We start from the raw sequence: 23710 nt of genomic DNA on the forward strand, positions 1-23710 counted from the left end.
CTCTCTCTCTCTCTCTCTCACCATTTATTTCCTTTCTCTCTTTCTCCCCTGTATAACTGCATGCTTCCCTCTGGGGCTAATCCTGTTGGAAACGTTTCAGGGAAAGCGGATTATCTGTCGGAGCGGCATGATTTTTTGGAGAAAGTTCACTCACACTTGATTAAATTAATCATTGTCCTCCAAAACTCCTTATGGTCTTTCCTTGTGGATAGTGGTGGGAGATAAATAAGCGTTCTCAAACAGCATAATTCAGCTGTAATTGATTGCGGTTGGTGGTGTGCTCTCCCTTTTAGGTGGAGGACTGAGCAGTGTGGTCGATGCGGTGGCAGACTTGTCTAGAGACTATATAAGCAATGCCTTTTGTATAGGCAAAAAGACCATTTGAATATGGCAGTTTTCAGGTAAATGCAAAAATCTTTGTCGGCATGATTTATCCTCGCTTTTTAATTCACTGCTGGATTTTGCTTGAAGGTGGCCCTGTGCTTTTGTTGGAGCTAGACAGTGAGTAATGCCTGATTTGGTCTATGCTTTTATAATTTATATAGAGGTGTCAGTATGCGTCACGCTGCTACCGCAGAGATTTGCTACAGAACACATTAGAGAGAGGAATTTATGTGTAAATAGTTGTGTGTGTGTGTGTGTGTGTGTGTGAGACCAGCGGGCAACTGTTAGTTTGTTGTTTATAGCCCATGAAGAGCGTTGTGGTCAATGAAGCTTCACAGGTGGATAGGATGCAACATAACCTTGAAATGACAATACATTTTCCACTTCTTCGCCTACAGCCGTACCTCCCACCCTCCCATCATCTCTCCCTCTCCCTCTTTCTCATTCACTCCCTCACTCTTTCAAATCAACACCACCCTTTCAAAGGAAACACTGCCAAGGTTCCATTTAACAAGAATATCCCCTCATTACACAACTGCAAAAACCTTTAAAAGTTACCATCCGCTAAGTAGTTTAATTTAAGGCAATGAAAAATTTCCCTTTCAAAGGAATAATTACAGCTGGTTCTTCGGGGGGGCATGCAACAGTGTTTATGGAGGATAATTACTATGCAGAGCAATTACTCTCCAGCAACAATTGGTAGTTTTACCCCACATGAGTATGGGGATTAGAGCTGTGATCATCCCGGGTGTTGAGCACTCGTCTGGGTTGATTATTGGAAAGGTCCGAGGTTTTGGCTGGAATCAGCAGCGAGGATTTTCCTGCCTGCCCTCTGTGAACCACAGCTTTTATGAGGAATGTGTGTGTGTCTGTGTGTGTGTGTGTGTGTGTGTGTGTGTGTGCTGTTTGAGAAATGCACTTGTATATATAGCTAATGACATAATACGTTAGAAGAGAGGTTTTGTCTAAAAAAGTTCACATTCATTATGAGCAGTGTGGGCTGAAGTACATGTTTCTGTCTGACAAAATGGCCTGAACATCCGTACTCCACATCTCCCCGGGGATCCATCACGTTACATCATGATCCACTTTCTCAGCAGACTTCCTGCCCGATAAAGCTTTCAGGTTTGACTCCTCAGGTCTGGACACCGTAGTCTGTCTGGGACACAATTTGTCTGCAGGACGCCCACACACACACACACATACACACACACACACACACGCAAACACACACACACACACACATGCAAACACACACACACACACACACGCGCAAACACACACACACACACACACACACACACACACACACACACACACACTAACCCCTGCTGCTTTCAACTCTGCTGCACATACCTGAGGTCGTCTGTCTTGATGAATCAGTGTGAGTTCACTGTGGACTGTGCAGGGAAGGGCTTCAGACTGCCTTGGATTTGCATGCTTTTTCATGTGGGCCATGTGCAATAGAGGGCGAGGGGGAGTTTTAGAGAGGTTATGAAAACACATTGTTTCTACTTTGCAAAACCACTGCTGCAAACCACCTAATGTGTGCTTTGTCGAGGGATTGCGTACATGGGCAGACGCTTGAATACAGAGCCCAACAAACAGTGTATCAGCGGGATTTATGTATTGATTTTAATTATCAGTCATAATCATTTCAATTATTTTTTCATGCAGAAATTCCAAACAGTCACTGATTTTGTTTTTCTTCCATCCCTTAAAAGAAACTGCTGTTTTTTAAACTGCTAATTGGACAAAACAAGCGATTTGAATACATATGTCGGCATTATCGTTCATTTCTCATGTAGAGAGACTCTCCCCATATGTTGTGAACGACCTTTGTGAGATTATTACCGGGACAGTGCACACACCTGAGCCAGGTTGTCATGTCAACATCCCCGGCCCCCTCCAACCGCTTCACCTCTCTTGGCTTTCCCTCATGTGGTTACCTCCTCTTCCGTTTCAACTTTGGGCTGTGCTGACTCATTCTGCCTTATGTCCTGATTCTGTGTGTGTGTGCGTGTGTGTGCGCGTGTGTATATGCGTGTGGGTGACTGCCTGAGAGCTAACTTTCCCCTAAGCACAGACATGTCAAGGCATACCCTTGCATGCTTGTCTCCATTGACTTCTCACCCAGTAAGTGTCAACACAACTGGCAGAAATCCCTCGGCCTCTGCAGCACACTCCAGCACACTCCGTCCATCTCCCCTCTTTGTCCACATGACTGATTTCCCCGTGTGCTCTCCGTCAAAAAACATGAAGTCTCTCTCCCCTGTCACTTGAGTGGACTATCAGCCCCAGAATGGAAGCAATAGTGCAGATTCCCTTGACTTCTGAGAACTTCATCCTTCCCTTTTACTTTTTTGCTGTTGCTTTTCCCTTCCTCTATACCCTCTTATTCTCCCTCTCATGGTTGTCCTCTGCTCGTACTTGGCTTATTCTTGTATCCATGGTGAGGGTAGTTTACTTAAAAACATGTTTGTTCACTCTCAAGAGGTACCTAGCTCTCGGACTGTTTTGTTTGTGTTTGAACATGCTTTTTTTTTGTTATTAGAGCCAATACATCGAGTAATTTTAAGAGCACTTTTGCAGGTTTCAGTTTTTGTTCTGTGGCGCTACACTAGAGCATGGGGAAGTGGGATAATCCGATTTTTTTTTCTTCTTTTTTTTTGGGTTCAGCCCTCTGTTAGGACCCTACATATCGACACTATCATCCGCAAACAATATTTAGTTAAGATTTTGGATAAAGTAATGGTTTTAAAACTAGTTTGTTGGTTTTGAGTAATTTTTTAATAAAAAATTTCCAAATTCTCTGATTTCTACGGTGGCGCTGAGCATTCACCAAATAAAAAAAAGTTTCACAGCAGGATCTCGTAATTACGAGATAATATCTCGTAATTACGAGATAAAGATCTCGTAATTACGAGATAAGGATCTCGTAATTACAAGATAAGGATCACCCTCTCATTCATCAATAACGATGTCTGTGTGTTTGTGTGCAGATGAGGTGAACCTAGCCATAGGAAAACGTAGGCAATAGCCTTGGTTTCCGGACTACAATGGGCCCCATAATCAATACACATATTTTAAATATTTGTTTACTGTTCATTCATTAATCAGCGATCGCATCGGGTACTGAGGGACACACTTTCGGCTTTACGCCCGTGATCAGCTGCTGAGGTCCGACTGGGCTTTTCTCCTGAATAGTCCCAGTGACTGCATATCTGCACAAAGTTGACATGGCTATACTCATTGTCATGCCCTCCTTGTAGAAAGTTCTTATGTGTTTGTATGAGTCATGGATTACACCGAGTTTAACGACTGCATTTAATCAAAGCATTCAATAAAACTGCGTTCCGATACAGTAACAAACAGGAGGTAAAAGTGAACTAGCCCACCGGGCATTCTGATTGGATGAGGCAACACAGTACGGTGGCTCCGGTGGCTCATAATGAACAAACTGCATATACAAAGTGAAAGTGTGTCCCTCATTTCCCGATGCGATCGCTGATTAATGAATGAACAGTAAACAGATATTTAAAATAATTGTATTGATTATGGGGCCCATTGTATCTAGTCCGGAAACCAAGGCTATTGCCTACGTTTTCCTATGGCTAGGTTCACCTCGTCTGCACACAAACACACACACACACAGACATCGTTATCGATGAATGAGAGGGTGATCCTTATCTCGTAATTACGAGATCTTTATCTCGTAATTACGAGATATTATCTCGTAATTACGAGATATTATCTCGTAATTACGAGATCCTGCTCTGAAACTTTTTTTTATTTGGTGAATGCTCAGCGCCACCGTATGATCCTTATCTCGTAATTACGAGATACTTATCTCGTAATTACGAGATCCTGCTCTGAAACTTTTTTTTATTTGGTGAATGCTCAGCGCCACCGTAGATTTCAGCTTCTCAAATGTGAATATTTTCTGGTTTCTTTAATCCTTTTATGACAGTAAACTGAAATATCTGTGCGTTTTGGACATAACAATTTATTTTTATTTATTATTCTTTCGGACAATTCCACACAATACACAATTTTCTCTTGCAAATATTCATAGATCATACTTTGTGTTGTCCGAAGGGAGACGGAAGAAGCCAAAGGCTTATCAGGTCCCGCCCCCATTTTCATCAAATTCGGATTCAGATACACAGATTACTGTTACAAAATAAAAATAAAACAAACAAAAAACATTATTTTTTATATATATATAGCTATATATGTATATATACATATATACACACACACATATATATATATATATATATATATATATATATATATATATATATATATATATATATATATATATATATATATATATATATATATATATACACATATACTTTTTTTTAAGAATCTGCAGTCCAATACACAGTCAATTTTAATCTAATTGCTTCAGCTTTTAAAATCAGTTCAGCACAGTTCAGTTTTTCTGTGACAATGCCAAGTGTATAAAGTGTGAAGTGGCCTTGTATTTGGCCTGTTCCATTACTAAACTGGTAGTCTAAACACTTCTGCAAAAGTATTCCAAAACAAGTCTGTCTGCTGGCCTGTATTATTTGTTACAACATTGTAATGAAAGTGACATTGACATTGTGCTCAGGTTATTAGTCTGTAATTTTCAATAATTTTTGAAACATAATTTGCTTTGAAATTGCGCAAACTGCAACTCCCTGTGACAACTTCATCAAGTCCATTCCACAGCTTAATACCATTTACAGATATCGAAAAGGATTTAAGTGTGGTCCGTATATTTTTCTCAGTGAATTTACCTTTTCTTCTTAAATCATGCGAAACTTCTCTGTCTTCAAACATTGCTTGTAAACTGTTAGGAAGGCTTTTCTTTGAAGCCTTGTAAATAATTTGTACTATTTGTACAATACATTTGAGGACGTCACCATGGGCTTAAGAAAACTAATCAACATTTTTCACCATTTTCTGACACTTTACAGACCAAAACACTAATCGATTGATAATCGATTAATCGAGAAAATAATCGACAGATTAATCGATTATCAAAATAATTATATTTTTCTTAAATATAAGTCAGTTCATTTCAGTATGTTTTAGAGCCATTTATGAGTTTTAAAAATAATTTGATATTTATCGGTATAATAGTCTTTTTGATCACAGAACAAGAAATAAACATGTGCAACCATGTGAGGCAGTGTTCGTACTACATAATACATACATTACAAACAAGCAACATTTCTGGCTGGAGATATGGAGGTATTCTAGAGGCACCCTCCGGAGAGCCACCAACCGCGCCTCCATCCCTCATCACCCAAATCATGCAATCCCTCAGACTCCTTCAGCCGTTGGCCAATTAGGAGTGCTGCACATTGTCTTCCAAATCGTTCTCCTGCAGACTCTCCTGCTGTAAAAGGTAGTTATGGCCAATATGGCCTCACTTGATGGGGGTGAGCAGTTAATCCCTGACTGCAGACATACACAAACACGCCTCCACAGTCTAATCAGCATATGGGCAGTTTTAACCTGTCCACATCTTTCCTCTGTCTGCTGTCTAAATAATGTCCTGCCGTTGAGTCCGACACACACATCCACGCACACCCATTCACAGTGAAGGAGGTCAAAGGTCTACACACAAACACATCATCATCAATCTGTTTGGTAGAGTGAAAACGGAGGCAGACTGCAAAATACTTTCATTGCTCATGTGTACATAAATATACATGAATCAGACACTGATGAAAGACTTGATGGCACTTTACAACATAAAGCAACAAGGCCTGGCGTATAGATGTGTTGCACTTTAGTTGTTTTCCCAGTGTCAGAACTGATGTAATCTGGGAGTCCTGTCATAAATGCAGCGGGAATTAATTTTTTTTTAGCCCCTCTTTGTAACATTCATTGTTATAAATGGCTCTCTGGGCCCTCTCAGTCAGGAGGATTAGAGCCGAGGATTAAGATTCTGCTCAGTGAGTGAGTGGGTGTGCAGCGAGCGAGCGAGGCGAGTTATTGGAATTGCCATCATTATCCTCTGGATATCTCATCATGAAGTTCTCACCTCAGTGCTCCTACAGCTTTTCCGTACGCTGCATGCGTTTGCTGAATGCACACATCTGCAGAACATATACATAGAAATATACGGATGTTCGATAAGATCCACTTCTCACTGCGCGTTCTATCTAAAATTAAAATTAAAATGGTTTGATTTTTCTGGCTTTTCTCTAATCTTTGCGTTGTGTACTGCATATTTCACCTCTGCATAGTGCAATTTATTGTTATTATTGAGCTATGTCAAAAACAATGTTTTTATTGAAACCGTGTGTTAATGGAAATTCCTGTTTGATTAAAGAGTTAAACTTCTGACAAATCATAGACATGAAATCTATGCGATGGGTCGAGTGTCAAGTTGAATGTGGTTTGTATTAAGGGATTACAAGCAAAATATGATTCAGCTCTCACAAGAAACATGACATACTGCTCTGGAGGTGATTAAAGATGGAGTGGATTTAAGTTTTACATTCTAGCTGTCATGTTTCTACTGCAATGTCATGAGTGTGTGTGTGTGTGTGGTAACTGATACATATAATCCTTGTTGAGTAAATTGAAGCAGTAGTTGGGTTGGAGTGGGTGTGTGTGTGTAAGAGGTAAAGCTTTTGTGTCCATCGTGATCTCTTAGCACAATGTACTTTCATAATATGCCCTGTTACCCCTAGGATGCACTTTGCTCACTCAACAATAAAATATTGTGGTATTGAAGACTGGCATTTCAGGCCGCACGGAAATGACGACCTTCGCTTTTTCCACAAGGAGCTGTGTGATGAAAGGGAGAGTGGGAGAGAGGAGTCTTGGCCTGGAGAGTAGAATTAGGCGGTGCGCTGCCCCTTTTGTCTGAGTCTTTGTGCGAGGACTTTACTCATCCAAATTGACTTGTCCTTCAGTTCAGACCTTGGGAAAGTTACTTTCAACTGTATAGTGCACTGTAAAGATCTACTTAAAACAGATGCAAAGAGTGCTGAGCGACACACATAGGCTATTTTCCTTCTCTCTGGCTCTAGCTCACACACACACACAAACACACACACACACACACACACACACACACACATGCCGTCCTGATCTCTTTCGCTTTCTTCTTCTGCAAAATCTGGCGAGGAGGCTGCTGTCTGAAAACAAGGAGGCTAGCACATCTTATCACCACAGCAACAATTACGGTTCTATTTCAGGCTTATCTTGGGATGTGCGTGTCATTGAATTAATAATACGATCCCCCTCTGTCAATCTGTCTGTCACTTAAATACCTCACAGAGAGAGAGGGAGTAACAGAGAGTCCCTGAGACCGAGATGTCCCTGATTGCTGTCCTCTGCCCTGCGACTGCCTGCATTAACAAGCACTTTCTAGTTTGACTCCTATCAGCCACTATTGAGGGAGATGACTGCAACAGCCCATATTTCTCTCATCATTCCCTGACGGCTGGCTGGATTAGTGGCGAAGCCCGCAGAATACCTCGCTCTAAAGACCCATCTCGGGTTAAGGATGACTCAGCCCTTTTCTGCCCCATTGTAGGCTCATTAAACATCAAAAGGAATGCACGATGAGGTCTGTAGTTTGAAATAATGCACAGAATGGGGTATGAAGTAAACAGTGTCTAACGGTTAGACTCTAACCGCAGTCTTTTCTGGAGCTTATTTCAGGTCCTGCTGCTGCATTCTGCCACTTAAAACGTCTGCCAGTGTGTTCCCCGGCGTTCCCCTGTGTTTACAGTGCTGTGGTGTGACATTTTAAGAGAAAAACAGACTGTGCCATTAGGTCTGAGGCGGATGTAAGTAGTGGTAGAAGTTTTAGGAACCAGGCTTTTTTTTCTTCTTCTCGTGTTCCTACCGCCTGAGCATGTTGGTCGGCTTCCACCTCATTTCAGTTCGCTAATACGTTCCTTTTCCCGCTCTCAATAATTGAATACTTGAGGCCGAGTTCTTGCTCCACACAAAAACACGACTTCACTTTTATGGAGACACGATTTGACAACACGCTTGGGATTAGGCAGACCCTCCCACAAGTGGAAAAAACAACGCCATGCACTCGCTTGAGTCACACTTGTTTTTTGTTATATTTAATATATATAACTTGAATATGTGATGCTCCCTAGCAGAAACCGTGTTTTTGTGCACTTGTGCCAGATGTAGTTCCTGCATGTGAAACAGGCCAGAGTGGAGAGTGGCAAATAGAGCCGGGAGGATGCGCATGACCAGATGGGAGAACGTGGATTGGAAAGCTGAAGGGAATTCCACTCACTTGGGAACGATAAACCAACTAGAGGGGTCACCAAGGCTGTTAGAAAGATAATTCAGAAAATCAAAACAACATGTGAAACGTCAAGATGGATAGGTTTTTTTTCGCTGAAGGAAAGAAATGGTGACTCATATGGATCCAAAAAATTCAAAACTATATGAAAATGCTAATTTTGCTTTCAAGATCAACATAACAGGAGAGGCCTGGGTGTTTTTCTTGTTTATGACTTTTGGATGTGGGCATTTTTTAACTGTGCTAGCAAAAGAAACATGTTAAGTGTCACATCCATTTCCACCAGAAGCAAACCACAGTGTGCCTCTTCAAAGGATGAATCCTATTGACTTTTTTTGTACCCTGGCCTTTTCTCCAGCGCCACCATGAGGTTGCCATGTAGTTTGGAGGGAAATGTACAGCTATTGGGATGGGTTGTAGAAATATCTGCTAAACTGAGGACATTCCCATCAGTCTCAGGGTAACTTTTTTTTAACTGCTAAGCAGCTCATTTTAGCATGCTAACATAATAATCTAAGACGGTGACCATTGGTAAGCATATTCACATTGTGATTGTTTTGTTAGCATTCTGAAAACCTGTGAAAATGTTATTTGCCTTAGTTTTCTGCTAGTTTTCCCAATTATTGTAACAAGTAGGCTACTCAGAAACTCAGTGGATTTACACATTATGGAGGAGTGTGAGGCGTGTACCTTTTTCACAGACAAACACACAGCGAGGGAGAGCAAATGTCTCGATTTTACAACCAATGTGGTGCAAATTCTGGATGGATAGATAATAGTCCTTTATGGTGAGGTTTTTTACAGACATGTTGTCTGAGCCCGATGCTAAGTGGGGACCCACATGGGATATAAAGTGTGTGTTTGTGTGTGTGTTGTTGTGTCCGTTTCTGAGAGTTCATTCTCCAGCTGTCTCCCTCTAGCACAGACCACATTAATGATAGAACAGAGGCATGGGCCATAGAATGCTCATTAAAAGGAGAGAGCACAGGAAGAAGAAATGTGAAATGTGGAACAGCCAGACTGCAGAGGAGAATGAGACAGCAAAAAAAAAAAAAAACAGCAGAGAGAACCAAGATTTAAAGCCCGAAGTTTGGAGAAATGAAAAAGTGACGATGTGAAAAAAGCTGCACAAAATAGAGCAGCAACATGACTCAGCACCTGCGGGGCAACACTCCCCTTTCCTCTCACCTTTTCTGGCACTTTCTCCCTCCTTTTGGATTCTCTTTCCTCCCCGCCCTTCATCTGTCCATTTCTACGGGGACCGGGAATATCACAGCAGTCCTGCAGTTCTGCTGACTTGGTCTGATCTCGCCTTTTACCTTTATACAGTAGGAAGGTCATCCCTCCATCTCCGGAAGCACCCATGGATGGACAGAGTGGAGGGTGTGTGTATGGGCAGGGCACATGGTTAGTTAACATTAACGCGGAGGCAGCTGCATCTCTTTGTACTTGTGTGATCAGTGGGCTAGAACTGTGTCATGCTGTGATCATACGCGGGAAATGTGTGTAGCCTTTATCACAGGGAGGCTGTGGCTCTGACCTTCACACATGTGGCTTGTCAGAGGGCTGATGGAAAGAGAGGGGGATTTTGTTTCTACTCTTGCCTTCATTACAATAAAAGAGAATAGATATGCATTGAGTATTTATGAATTATAAAATAGTCACGCATGCAATCCATTCCAGATTCTGTGTGCTGCAAAATGTTGAAGGTTTCCAGATGTTTTGTCGCAGCCCGCTGTAATATTGCCATACAAAATTGTATCTCTCTCTCTCACACACACACGAAGACACACGGTCAGAAATAATTGAAGTAATTGCTTTGGAATGTTTTCATTTAATGAAGTCACGGCAAACGTCCAAAACACAGATCTAACCGGGCCATCTAATCACATTTTTTCATGTTAGCCTATTGTTTCTTCTCCGCCTCTGTAGTTCATCCCTTTTAGATTGTTTATGCCTCTTGCTTATTGTAACAATGGAGAGGTTTGAGCGTGTGAGACCAGTGCCCGTTAAACTTTAAGTAGGCTAATGTTTTGTAGCCAGCCATCCAAGCAGACGGACTGGGAAACACACTAGCTCATCAGGCGAGCCGCTTTTTGCTTCCTCTAATGCAGAATCAGACAGCCTGTAGTAACACTCCACATGCCAGTTATTATATAAGTGAAGAGAATTCATCTGACGATATACTGCGTGAGGTGTGAGATTATAAAACCAGGCTTATGGCACACCACCACCACCACTCACACTCTCTTTGCTTCTCTCAGCAGAGTCAGGGTGGTGCCCCGTTAAACCCCAGCCTCACGTGAAGCTGTCTACAAAAAATTGTGTCGAAGAAACCCTGCCGTAAACTTGCCGCTCCAAGGTGCCTCGAGGCAATTTTGTCCTCCAAAAATGGCCACAGGAAAGCTGCAAGGTTAGAGCAGGATGGAGGAGGGGAGGGGAGGGGAGGGGAGGGGAGAGGGTGTTGGGGCGCTGGCTTGTCAGGCCGGCAGAGTGATGAGTGGAGCCAAAGCAGAGGTCACGCAGGTGTTGCTGCTTTAGCGGGGCCACTGTTTGACTGAGTGCCACAGGGGGGGAAGAGGAGAGAGCCTGATGAAGAGGATGCTGGTGACCTGTCATAAACCACAAGATGGATGGGGGGAGGGGGGGGTTGTGGGTGTACAGTAGACCATGTATGCCTGCGAGAATCGGTGAAGCAAAAGCATTACAGAAGAGAGGCATTTAAAAGCACAGAGTTTAAGAAACACTTCTGGGTAAAATCTCAGCATGTAGAGAATGCAGAGAACCAGAAGTGAAGCCTCCGTGTTGGTTTGTGTAATGGTTTCGGTCAGTTGACATTTTTAGCATGAATTTTGATTTTTTTACAGAAATCATTTGTTGTTTCTGGTCTGGCATTTGTAATTTATTTATCAGCAACGTCGTTATATATACAGTATATAGCCTATATATATGAGTATTGTAGACATTGGGTCCTCATTGATATTCAGCCGACCTGCGCTGACTGGCCACTCTACATAAGCTGGTGAAATTTGCTACTCTTTATCTCTCCGCTGGCTTTCAACCTATTTTCATTCAGTTTTTCTTCAGTTTCTTCCTCCCTTTTTAGTTATACTATACTACCTATTTGTAGTAATGATTCATGTCTGGTCTCGCCTTATTTGTCCAGCCTTCAGCTAGAGTATTTTACATTATGTAAACAGTATAATGATAAAATATTAAAAATTTCTAGAAATATATATTGAGAAAGTGTTGATTAAAAAAAAAGTCTATTTTTGACTTATCTGGCTAATTCAGTACCAGACAAATCAAGTTACTTTATAACGTTGATGAAAAAATTATAGCAAGAAAAGCATTTATCTTCAATTTTGACACATTTACATTGTTTAAAGTTATAATGAGTTATATTGGCCACCTGTTAATGCAGCTATTTGATTTTTAATGAGTGAAATACTCAAACTCATCAGACTCCCTGTTTCCATCAATACACACTTCTCCACAATACAGCGTGACATATTTAGTTCCTTTGGGAACTTTGGGATCTCTAATACAATTTAAAATAAAGTGCTGTGGGATTTAACAATATTCAGAGGCTGTCAGCAAACTAAACGACATACAGTATGTTAACATTTAATTCACAAAGCCCTCTAGTGGCCGTAATAATTCTGACTTGTTATCTGGGAGGCAAAGGATGAACTATTGTTATGGAGCCACACATTCAGTCGAGATAGAAAACGCTGGTTGCTTTTAACTGTGACTACAAATTGTAGTACTGTTACCCAGATCATCAATCTTTCCCTAATCCTTCATTTATTTTTGCACCTTAACCTACAGTAGGTCAGCGAAGTTTCCACGTTCAGAGGTAGTGAGCCTATTATAAAGTGAATACTGCAGACATGTTCCTCCTCTACTTAAAAACAATACTCTGGTTAAAAACAATACACTGGTTACACAGTAAAGCTATCTGGATTAAAACATGCTGTGTGTTTCACCACCCGCAGGTGTCTGGAAGTCCCATGTGTATCTATTAGAGAGAAAAAGGGAAAGGAAGTAGTTCCCTACAATAAACATGTCTCATTTTAGAAAGAGTATTTTACACTTATACATTCAAAACATATATGTGCACTCTGTGTCTTTTTTTTTTAAATGTCTTGAGCAAAACATTTGTAGAACTCCTGCCTTAGGGTCTCCTATGATATGACCCCAGGCACTGAAAAAGGTGTTTGGGAAGAGCTCCACACCTGGTGACATATTCCCTACTCAGACGACGGTAATTAAGAAAGAGTCGCACAGCAGAGATAATGACCTCCCAGAGGACTTCCCACATGCCTCTGGGAGAAAAATGCCTCAGAATGAAATGTCACAATAGACACCAGGCGTTTGCTCTCATTTCACTATGTCCTTAGTTTAAAAGGAAGAGTTAGGCATTTTTGGAAAATATCCTTTTTATCCAGAGAGTTGGATAAGTATATAGATACCACTCTCATGTTTGTATGGTCATTTGAAGCTACAGCTAGCACACAGTTAACATAAAGACTGAACACAGTGGACAACTCTGTATTTTAAAAGGTCTTATCAACAGCAACTTAACAATTCCTATTGTTCCTATTAACAATGATTAAACAAACACAATTTAACATTTTACTAAGCTTAGCTTGAGAGGTGCTGGTTATTTTTTAACCTTTAGAAAGACCCAAGCTAGCTGTTTCTCACTGTTTCCAGTCTTTTTGCTAATCTACTATGAATACTGGTTTTGGCTTCATATTATCCTTACAAGACCTTATTTCACAAAATGTTGAACTAGTCCCTTTTGTAGACTTGTGTTTCTTTGTGTTTCATGCGTTGAATCATGCTCTGAATAAACATTTACTTTTATTCAGTTTCCGCTCATCAGAAAACTTCTACCTATTCAATTAGATAATTGGTTAGCATGCCGTTTTTAATACAATTCCAATTGCTTTGCACCTGTAATGTAAAGTAAAATTCTAATTTCAGCACTTTGAATTTACAGCAGGAATGCTTTAACAGCTGATTGCTATAGAAATAGGCAAATTGAGAGAAAGTTGGAGCATTACCCAAAAAATACATTTCCAACAGACATTAACTTACTAATAGGTTTACAACTGATGGTAGATTTCTTTTTCTCTTCCTTTATTGCTTACGGCGACCTCAGTACTTCAGTTTGAAAGCGAAATGATTTGTTTTCCGATCTTACATAATCGCAGATGCACGGCATATGCTTGTGTGTGCGAGAAAGTTCTGTCTTGAGCTTGGAGCGATAATCTTATTCTGTGGCTTCTGAGTGAGGTGTTTGTATACGTGAGGATGTTAACAGTCTGTCGCTTCGCTAGGGGTGCCAGCCACCGGTTCCCTCTCAGCAGATATTTTTCTTTGAGCTTCCAGTTTTTAAGTGGAAGGAAGGGTGCTGCTGGTGCTCGGTGAAAATGGCAAAGTGCTGCAGAAGGATTCACGTGGGTGACCTTCCTCTGCCATCACTTTGTGCAACAATGGCAAGGTAGCAGTGCAGTCATTTATAGGGATCCATCCTTTTGATTAGTCTAATCTTCTCCAATTTGGAGGAAGCCTGATAATACAACTCTAGATACAACTGACAGGAAATAAATTGGGGACAATTTTCTGCCACCGTATCGGAGCACAGAGGACCCGCTTGTAAATGAGATGATACATCTCGATGGGTTATTCCTAATAAAGAATTTCGAACCATGACTGACTGCGATCTAGAGTAGTTGAATGAATAATGAAAGAATAAAAACTTAACTTGCAAAAGTTGAGAAGAAGACTTTTAGAATTATCTTGTGATTTTCTATTGTTGAAAAGACAGTTACTTTACAATATGTTCATCTCAGCGGCTGACTTTAGAAGAAGAAAAAAAACTTCAAGTGAGTGGATGGCTGATTGGGCACAATGGAGCCCATTGAGTCTCCGTCACAGAAAAATGAGGCTTGCAACAATAGCAGTGTTATCCGTGGGGAGTCGGAATGAGGAATTCTGATGTGACAGCCTCACTAACAGTCTGTGACAGGACCCAGGATGCCACAAAGAGCGCACTGTAGCACTGTGCCGCAATGAACCGATCACAGTAGTGTGTGGCTCTCTGTGTACAATGCTTTTTGTATACTATTTATCTAGTGAAGTGTAACTTAGCATGCTTGCCCTGCTGTCCTACAGTCTTGTTAATTCCCACCTGGTATAAATCTTCTGTGCAGCCACAAACACCTCCTGCTGAGGACTGTCGGCGACATGTGTGTGTGTGTGAGCTACACAGAGCACCTGCCTTACCTGCAAGAAGAAGATTCCATTCTTTCCTCTTCAAAGAGAGAGTTTCATCATCAAAAAGTTTTATGCCAATCATTAGGCTTCGATCTTCTAGAGCAATATTGGATTGGATTGGTGTCTTGCTCAGGGAGATTTTGAGAACGAGAAAAGTTCAAGTGTATCCGTATAACTCAATATCCCACGCAAGGCATCCATGGGCTTTACAGGCCCACACCATCAATGTTTCCCAATGCAGCCCGAGCTCTCAAGGCAAGCAAGGGAAACAGCTGAAATTAAAAATCCTATCATTTCAGCAAGATAAATATGCCTCACACACACACCTCAGGGAGGAAGCTCAATGAGGAAGAACCAAGACATAGAAAGGGAAAAGTTTTACAAAAAGAAAGAGGGGAAAAAAATCTAAGGATGTGCTTTCCAAACGTTACCAGCCAGTATGACGTGTACTTCATTCTTCTGTATATTAGACGCACCCCTTCTACACTGGCTTTGTCATGGCTCTGTATTTGCCATTTTCTTAATAAAGTATAATGTATATCATATATCATATTTGCGTCAATACATAAAGACACAAATACTATCCCTCAATACATTTTGAACATCACTGCAAATCCAGTTGGAGATGCTACAAATAGAGGTGTTAAGTCGTTGGAAAACACATTGACGTAAATGTGTTTTATTCAGTATGGGTTTGATTGCCAAACAGTTTCTATGTTGTAGCTTTAAGGCAAAGCTATTCTACTGATGTGAAGCCTATTTTGTCAAATCTCCTATTAGACGCTATATGTCCCTAGCCTTTACAAAGCATATGGAGCATGTGTAGTTTGTTGAAACGACCTTGCTTCCCTATGCATTCCCCTGTGTGTGTGTGTGTGTGTGTGTGTGTGTGTGTGTGTGTGTGTGTGTGTGTGTGTGTGTGTGTGTGTGTGTGTGTGTGTGTGTGTGTGTGTGTGTGTGTGTGTGTGTGTGTGTGTGTGTGTGTGTGTGTGTGTGTGTGTGTGTGTGTGTGTGTGTGTGTGTGTGTGTGTGTGTGTGTGTGTGTGTGTGTGTGTGTGTGTGTGTGTGTGTGTGTGTGTGTGTGTGCGAGCTGAAGTCAAACAAAAAGGTTATTCTGGGACGGTTTTTCAGATGAAATTGCCAGATTAGGCCTCGGCTCCCCCTGCTCCGGTCTGTTTGTTTGCTAGAGCAGCTGTGCTATGCAGACCTTCTTTGGAGAGGCAGAAAGGAGAACATGCAACCTTTTTATTCGGAAAAGCCAGGCCCGCCGGGAAGACACCTAAAACAGCCGTCAGATGGCAGCGAGGCCTGTGTGGACATGAGGGCCATTTTGATGTGAGTCACAAAAACAGCCTCCAAAAACACGGAGCGGAGAGTATGTACGTTTAGAACGCCAAATAATAGGATCTCTGTGGTGGTGTCACAATAATGGGCCCGTGTGGGTTTGTGCCATGAGTGGAGCAGGAAGAGAGGATTTGAGGGTTGAGTAAGCTTGGCTGAAATATTCCCAGAGCTCATCATTATTCTATCACCGGCTCTGTAGTCAAGTACATCTCTCCCCCCCCTATTAGCACATACAGTACAGCTACAGTAGCAGGATTTCACATTTTCCGCCCTTGCTGATTGCTATTCATACCGATGCAGAATGGTGTCAAACTGAGCAGAGAGCGAAATATGGGGGGTAAAAAATAAGGGATTTTTCTCTGTAGTCGAAACCATTTCAAAAGTCTCTACTCTCCACTTTCTGTCAAGAGAGGAGGCTGCTGCAGAAAAAGCGAGGGCAGGCAGATCTCTTGCTTGTTTCCAAACTCCTCATCATGTTCTTTTCAGAGGGAAACTTTTTGTTTTACCCTGCTTGCGTGTGACGACTCTGAAGTCTTCCCTCTGCCTCAAACTTTGCATGAACTTTCTTTGTTTTCATAAAAGGCTTCTGGGAGTTGAGAGCAAAGGCTGAGTCTTTTCAGATTGTCTTTGGGAAATCTGTGACGCCTCAATTTTTGGAGGGTTGTGTCATTGTGCATCTTTTGTTGAAAAGTTTTTGAGGCTGGTGCAAGATAATAGAAACTGTGAAGACACTTGAGCTGAAGATAGCAATCCATCATCTGTCACTTGAATGAAGGGTGCGGCGGTGGTGGATTCAGCCTCGGTCCAGTTTGTGGGTTGTATGTTGAACAAGCGGTACTCACGCGGTATATGCACAAAAGCAATCTAGTGCTGTGTTGTGCTCTCTTTTCCACACAACATTTTAAAGCGTTTCGCGTCCAAATATTCCTTTGTAGCCCATGTCGTTTTTTTTTACCTTTTTAAAGCATTGAAATGGAATTAACAGAGGAGATCAAGAGTTTAGAAATCCGTTTAGCCTTTGTCCCCCCCTCAGCTACAACGTCCCCTCTGTGATCAAACTGGGATTACAGGTGAATCAACAAGGATTTAAATTTACAGCAAGAAACAGGAGGTGGTCATACAGCTCTGCATACTGCTGGCACTGTAGATGTAATGATCTGGATATCATTGCAACTAAAAGTGAAAGCCTTGCATATCAACATATATACTGTAAAATAGATATACTTTGACCACTGTGAGTTTTGAGTTGATCCAAAGGGCTTTGGAAGTCAAGAGGGTGCTTACGAGTCACCCAGTATTTTGCATTCTCCAAAGATACACCTGTAATTGAAGTAAAAAAAATAAATTGGAATAGTGGTGTTTTAACACTTGATGAATGTAGCCTACTAGATGTAAAAGCAGACCACGGCATTATCAAAGAAGACAATGTGAAATGACCAGCCAATAATTTGTCAGTGTGCTGTGTACCCTTTTATACTCAATACTTTCTTTGTTTAGATATTACTGTTGTCTGCAGTACCTTTTGATATAACCTCTTGGAATGTATTGAGCTCAATTGAATTTATTTTAGAATGATTTAACAAAGCACTTGTACTTATAAAGTAATCATTTGTGATATTTAGCACTCAGTATCTGAATATCAGAAAATCAAACACTCTGCTATGAAAAGGTAGCTGCTTCGTCAAGAAGAAAAGCGGTTTGATCTGGTTCTGTGGTATCGATCACCTTTTGTGAGAGTACGTGTCACTCTTATAGATTTCCTTTGAGACATAAACCCCTGTAGAGAGAGCACCACTGTGTTTGTATTCATCCTCCGTGTCTCTGCCTTCTGTTTCTCTAGGTAAAGTATTGAACACGGACCTGCGCCACTACCTCAGTCTGCAGTTTCAGAAGGGCTCGCTGGACCACAAGCTCCAACAGATCATACGGGACAACCTCTACCTACGGACCATCCCCTGTAAGTGCACAGTACAGGACTGCATTCATATACATATATCCAGTTTAGAACACTCAAGAGCACCTCCAAGCACAAAGCAAACCAGGAATGTTACAGCATGACCCACTTTCAGTGCATATATCCTTTTATCTGAAGCACCTTATGCGAACAATGATGCTGTTCTATATGGAAATGCAAACCCACCGGAAGCAGTCTTAATGGGTTCTCGTTCTATTAAGCAACACCACAGTGTATATTTACAGCCCGCTCACACAAACAAACACACATACTCGCTGCACTCACGCATTATCATCCTCTCACACACTCTACAACGCAGACACTAAAGTGTCGCCATTGCAACCGGTCCAAGGACATCTCTCTAACCCCCATGTAACTTATTTATTTCTGTACCGTATCATCGCAGCGATCAAAGTCATATTCTTTCCATAAATAAACCCTGCGTTTTCTCTCCCCAGCATGACATTCTGCTCAGCTGGACTGTCACTCGCTATTATTCTTTGCCTAAATCAGTGTTTGAGCGATAGATAAAAAGGTTGGTATTGTGGACTGCCAACAAGCACTGCAAAGAACAATAGCTAAATGCATGTTCAGTGAAAATGCATATGCTGTTGAGTTCATGTTCATATTACTATGACAATTCTTTATTGTAATAGGAACTAATTTCTATTGAAAATGCCCATTGATTGCAAGCATTAATCAAATATTAATATTGCCAAACACATAATAGAATAGTTGCATAAATTAGCGCCTTTAACATTGCAAAGGATGGAAATGTGTCATTTCCACTCCAGTATGTGGATTAGATAAGTAGTGTATAATTTAATTTTTGCCATGCAGACAAACCCCTTCTATCTGTAACATGCCACTTTCCAAAAGCTGTGGGGAAAATCATAATAATTGTAGCCAGACGCCCATGTATTTCCTTTCATTTTATCCTTTCAGCTGATCTAAAGGGTTCTATTGGCTTGAATATCATAATTTTTTTTAGCGCAATCACGGAAATTACCAAAATTAGAGTGACGAGGCTGTTACTACAGTAAAGGTGCAAGTTAATATCCTGATCAAGGTATGCGTGGGTGGCAGAAATGCATGTTATTTCCCCCGTTTGTGCAAATGCCTCTAAATTGAGAAAAAAACGAATAAATTATTTGTTCGAGTTAAATGCTTCTGTTGGCAGCTGCTTCGGTTTTTGACACTCTGAATTTGAATGTATACAAAAAAGATGATTTTCAACATTAGCTCATCCTTTTTCCCTCCAAAGTTGATGCTGGTTGATACTTAAGTGCTGTGTGTAAAGCGGCTGATGACACATTGGAAGGGAAATTGCATGAACAGGGAGACGTGACTGTGACGTAGTATGTGCATTCCTAAAATTGTGAAGATGTTCACGCATATAGTTTGGCCTAAATATTTCACACGTCCCGAGCCTCTGACTCTGCTCAGAGCAGCGTCATAATTGAGTGTAGTGAAGGATTTAGTCACATGCAGGGTGACTGCTCCAGAAGGGATGACAGACTTTTAGGCACAGCAACACTGTCACAAACAAGCATCATCTCCCCCCCACCCCCCCCCCCCCTCCCAACGGACTGGATGCTGCCCTGTCTTTTACAGATGCGGTATTTTCTGGGAAGCAATGCAGCTTACCTTTCACATACATTTTTTATTTCTTATTTTGTTTGTTTGTTCTCTTTCTTTGTCTTGTTTTTTGTCTTTCTTCTGGCAGCCTCTCCCGACCACTTCCTCTAGTTCACTCTTCTCCGATTTGATCTGTTTCGTTTTGTCACTGTCATTCACTCAGCCTTTCATTTCACAAACCTGTCGGTCACATCCAGAGCTTTGCAGTTTGGGCATTTGAGTTCAACTTGAATTGTGGTAGATTTTTATTTTTTTCATATTTTTTATTTTTTTTTAATTAAATTTTTTTTCAAAGCTATACTCAGCTGTACTGGCAGTATCTCAGGCCAGGGACAGTAGATGGGAAGAAGATGATTATATATTCTTACAAAACCCATGCCATCAGTGATTTCTCTTCCAAGAATATGTCAACCTGTCATTCTCTCACACACACACACACACACACACACACACACACACACACACACACACACACGCACACACACATACGCATGCACACCCCTTTGTCCCCCATATTTTGCCTGTACACAAACCCTGATGTTAACCACCACTGCAGACAAGGCTTTCTATTTTTCATGTACCATTCTGGCTGTCGTTGAGGTTTTACGGCCCGTAACCACCATTCATCATCAGCAGCAGTAGGCGCGCTGCATGAGTCTGACTCTCTAATACCCGGCTTGAATTACTGTCTTAATGAGCAAGAGAGCAGGACTCGCACAGTGACGGCACCTCCATCATTCCCTGCTTGCTTGCAGTCTCCTTCACTTCTCTCTTTCACCGCCGCTCTTTCTCTTTCAGTTACCTTTGTTACCTTTGTTTACTCGGTTTTCCTTTCTTTTTAAGCTTACTTCATACTGTATGTATGAGTTGATTTCAATTACACGTCAAGTGTAAGAATGTAAAACATTAGAAATGCAAGAGCAATTGTTTTGGGGAAAAAAAATGTACCACCTTAATAAGCAGTCAGTGAAATAATCACAGAATCTGCAGTTCTTCAGTTTGAAAGATGTAATTGAATGTTTAAAAGACAAATTTTACCTATAGTTTAAAATACTCAGATACAGATAGTTCATATTTCACCTGATCCAGAGCAGTAGTTCCTCCCAGATTGACCCCTTGACTTTTATTTATGCTTACATACACTCTGTGTTAATGCACTGTAAAATATTTAGGAATGTTTGAAACCTAAATCAGCAGCTCGATCTGGGAACATCATTCAGTTGCGGGCGCCTTGCTCAAGAAGCGTAAATGGACATACAATATTTATACGATTTCTTTCCCATTTTCTTTTTGTATCATACTTTCTTCTGCAGACAACTGGCTTAAATTGATTGACATTAAACACAGTCTGATGCAGCCAGGGCGAGACGCTTGTTGAGAAAAGTGGGCTGTTGTTTCACTCACCTCCTAAAATGTACTCCATTAAAAAACAATATTTTCTCTTATCGCAGTTATTTTACTCCAGCCCGCTTCATACTCCAAAGTGCTGTACAATGTATATGTTTAAAATCCTCATGTTTTTGGCCCAGAAACTTGAGAAATCAATACTCGGGGCATACATAATTGTTTGTTGAATGTGTAGAACATCTGATATTGCTGCTAAATCAGTGTATATGAGGGAGGATTTATACCCAAAAATGTGTGCGACAAACGCATAGAGTGCAAGAGGATTAACTGAGGCAGGAGTTTGTGTCACTGTGCCAATGGTCCACTTTACTTAACTATGAGCCAGGCTGCTGTACTCCAATTCAACTGCAGCTGATCTAATGCTGGCCTGTTTGTGTGGCCTACCAACACCACAGGGTCATTTCTGCTGAGCCATAATGAAAAATATGAATTTCTTCTTTTAGACCAGTACATACATACAGGCATGTTTTAATTAGTTGTTCACTCTCAAGAAAGATGGCGCCGTTGTGTGTGGCTGGCCATCTCCCTCTGTTACCTTGTTTGTGTTTTATCCTGTTTTTATCGCTTTTGTCTCACAAAGTGTCATCACTACTGGTGTATGATCGCCTGAGTCTTTTGGAAATCCGCGATTCGGTGGGCAAACTATTCGTTCATGATTTTAACGATCAGATGAAGCCTCCGCTACCTGTTCTGGCGTCTGTACCACCGGGCTTATGGCGTTTTTCTGGTCGGTCATCACGCAACAGCCGACGCAGACGACGAGGAAAGAGAAGTGGAGTAACATGCCGGCTGAAAGCTTACCTGGCTTCGTCCTCCACGTCCAACTTTCGCCATCCGCTGTTTGCTCTCTCCAGGGACTGCACCAGCTACGATGTCCGAGGCTCCGTGGGTTATTCCTACCGCTGGCTGCGGCCGGTTGTACCGGGTGCCGGGTGTCCACTTTCCTGCCACCGACCTGTGTGGATTCGTCGGCGGGGCTGCACATTGGATAATCTCCGTATCGTTAACCGGGCCTCCCAAGAGACGGATCGGCGTCCGGTTCGCATGGCTCTCTTCAACACTAGATCCGTTGTAAATAAGACTTTTATCCTTAACGACTTTTTTATTTCACATTCCTTGGATTTTTTACTGTTGACTGAAACTTGGCTGAAGCCAGGTGATAACAGCGCGTTTTCTGAGCTCCTCCCACCCAGCTGTGCGTTCTTCAGCTCCCCGCGAATGTCGGGGCGAGGGGGGGGACTTGCTGCTGTGTTCAGTGACAGTTTTAAATGTCGGCTTCTCCCCGCAGGTAAATACGCCTCATTTGAACTGCAATTGTTTGTGGTGGAGATTGAATGTCCTGTGTTGTGTGCAATTGTTTATCGTACTCCAAAGTATAATAAGGACTTCATTCATGAGTTTTCTGAGCTTTTGGCTGATATTCTAACAAAATATGACAAGCTCCTTATCTGTGGGGATTTTAACGTTCACGTTTGTTGCCCCTCCGACCAACTCGCCACAGACTTCAAAAGCCTGTTGACAACTTTTAATTTAATTCAATCTGTGGATAAACCAACACACCATCTTGGCCACACACTGGACCTTATTATTTCTTTCGGGCTCTCTGTTTCTGTTGAAGAGATTTCTGAGACTGCAATCTCGGATCATTTCTCCATTATTTTTGAACTGATAGCCCCTCAACCAGTCTGTAAACCTCTTGCTCCATCCATCAAGCGGCGTATCATCACTCCTTCCACAGCTGATCAATTTTCTGTTGCTTTTAAGGACTCACAGTTTTTTGCCCTGAATGGCCTGGCTTCTCCTCTGTGTCCTGATAGTTTCCTCTCCTCCTTCCACTCCACCTGTGCTGGGATTCTGGACTCTATTGCCCCTTTTAGGCAAAAATCTGTGAAACCAAGAACCGACCCCTGGTTGAATGACACCACCCGCGCCAGTAGGCAACGTTGTAGGAAAGCAGAACGCCGTTTGAAGAAGGACAAGTTACATGTGTCTCTAGAAATGTTAAGGGACTGCCTTAACGATTATCAGAGAGCTGTATGCGAAGCGAAATCTCAGTATCTCTCCAATATTATTGCCAGCAGCAGTCATTGTGCCAAGGTGTTATTTGAAACAATTAACGCTGTTGTTAACCCATGCATTTCTGCTGTCACTGACGTTTCAATAGCCACTTGTGAGAATTTCCTTCATTATTTAATTGACAAAGTTGACTCTGTTAGAAACGTCATAAGTGAGACTGTTGTTACAAGTACTAATAAGGATCTGCTTGTTGCCTCAGATCAATCTGTTGTGTTTGATCAGTTTGAGTTGGTCTCTCTCTCTTCTCTCGGTGATGTAGTGAACTCCCTTAAACCTACAAAGTGCCCATTTGATATTGTCCCTGCCAAAGTGATGAAAATGGTTTTTAATGC

General features: G+C 41.6%; 1 protein-coding gene across 2 annotated transcripts in view; it reads left to right on the plus strand.

Moving 5' to 3' along the window:
• Positions 1-23710, plus strand: part of magi3b (membrane associated guanylate kinase, WW and PDZ domain containing 3b) — a 125196-nt gene that overhangs the window by 60744 nt on the left and 40742 nt on the right. For both annotated transcript variants that reach the window (XM_080025398.1, XM_080025399.1), the window contains exon 2: positions 18144-18260. In XM_080025398.1, the coding sequence (XP_079881524.1) occupies positions 18144-18260 (117 nt within the window). The remainder of the gene's footprint in view (positions 1-18143; positions 18261-23710) is intronic.

Source organism: Ammodytes marinus (assembly GCF_949987685.1).
Source record: "Ammodytes marinus genome assembly, chromosome: 4".
Lineage (NCBI taxonomy): Eukaryota > Metazoa > Chordata > Actinopteri > Uranoscopiformes > Ammodytidae > Ammodytes > Ammodytes marinus.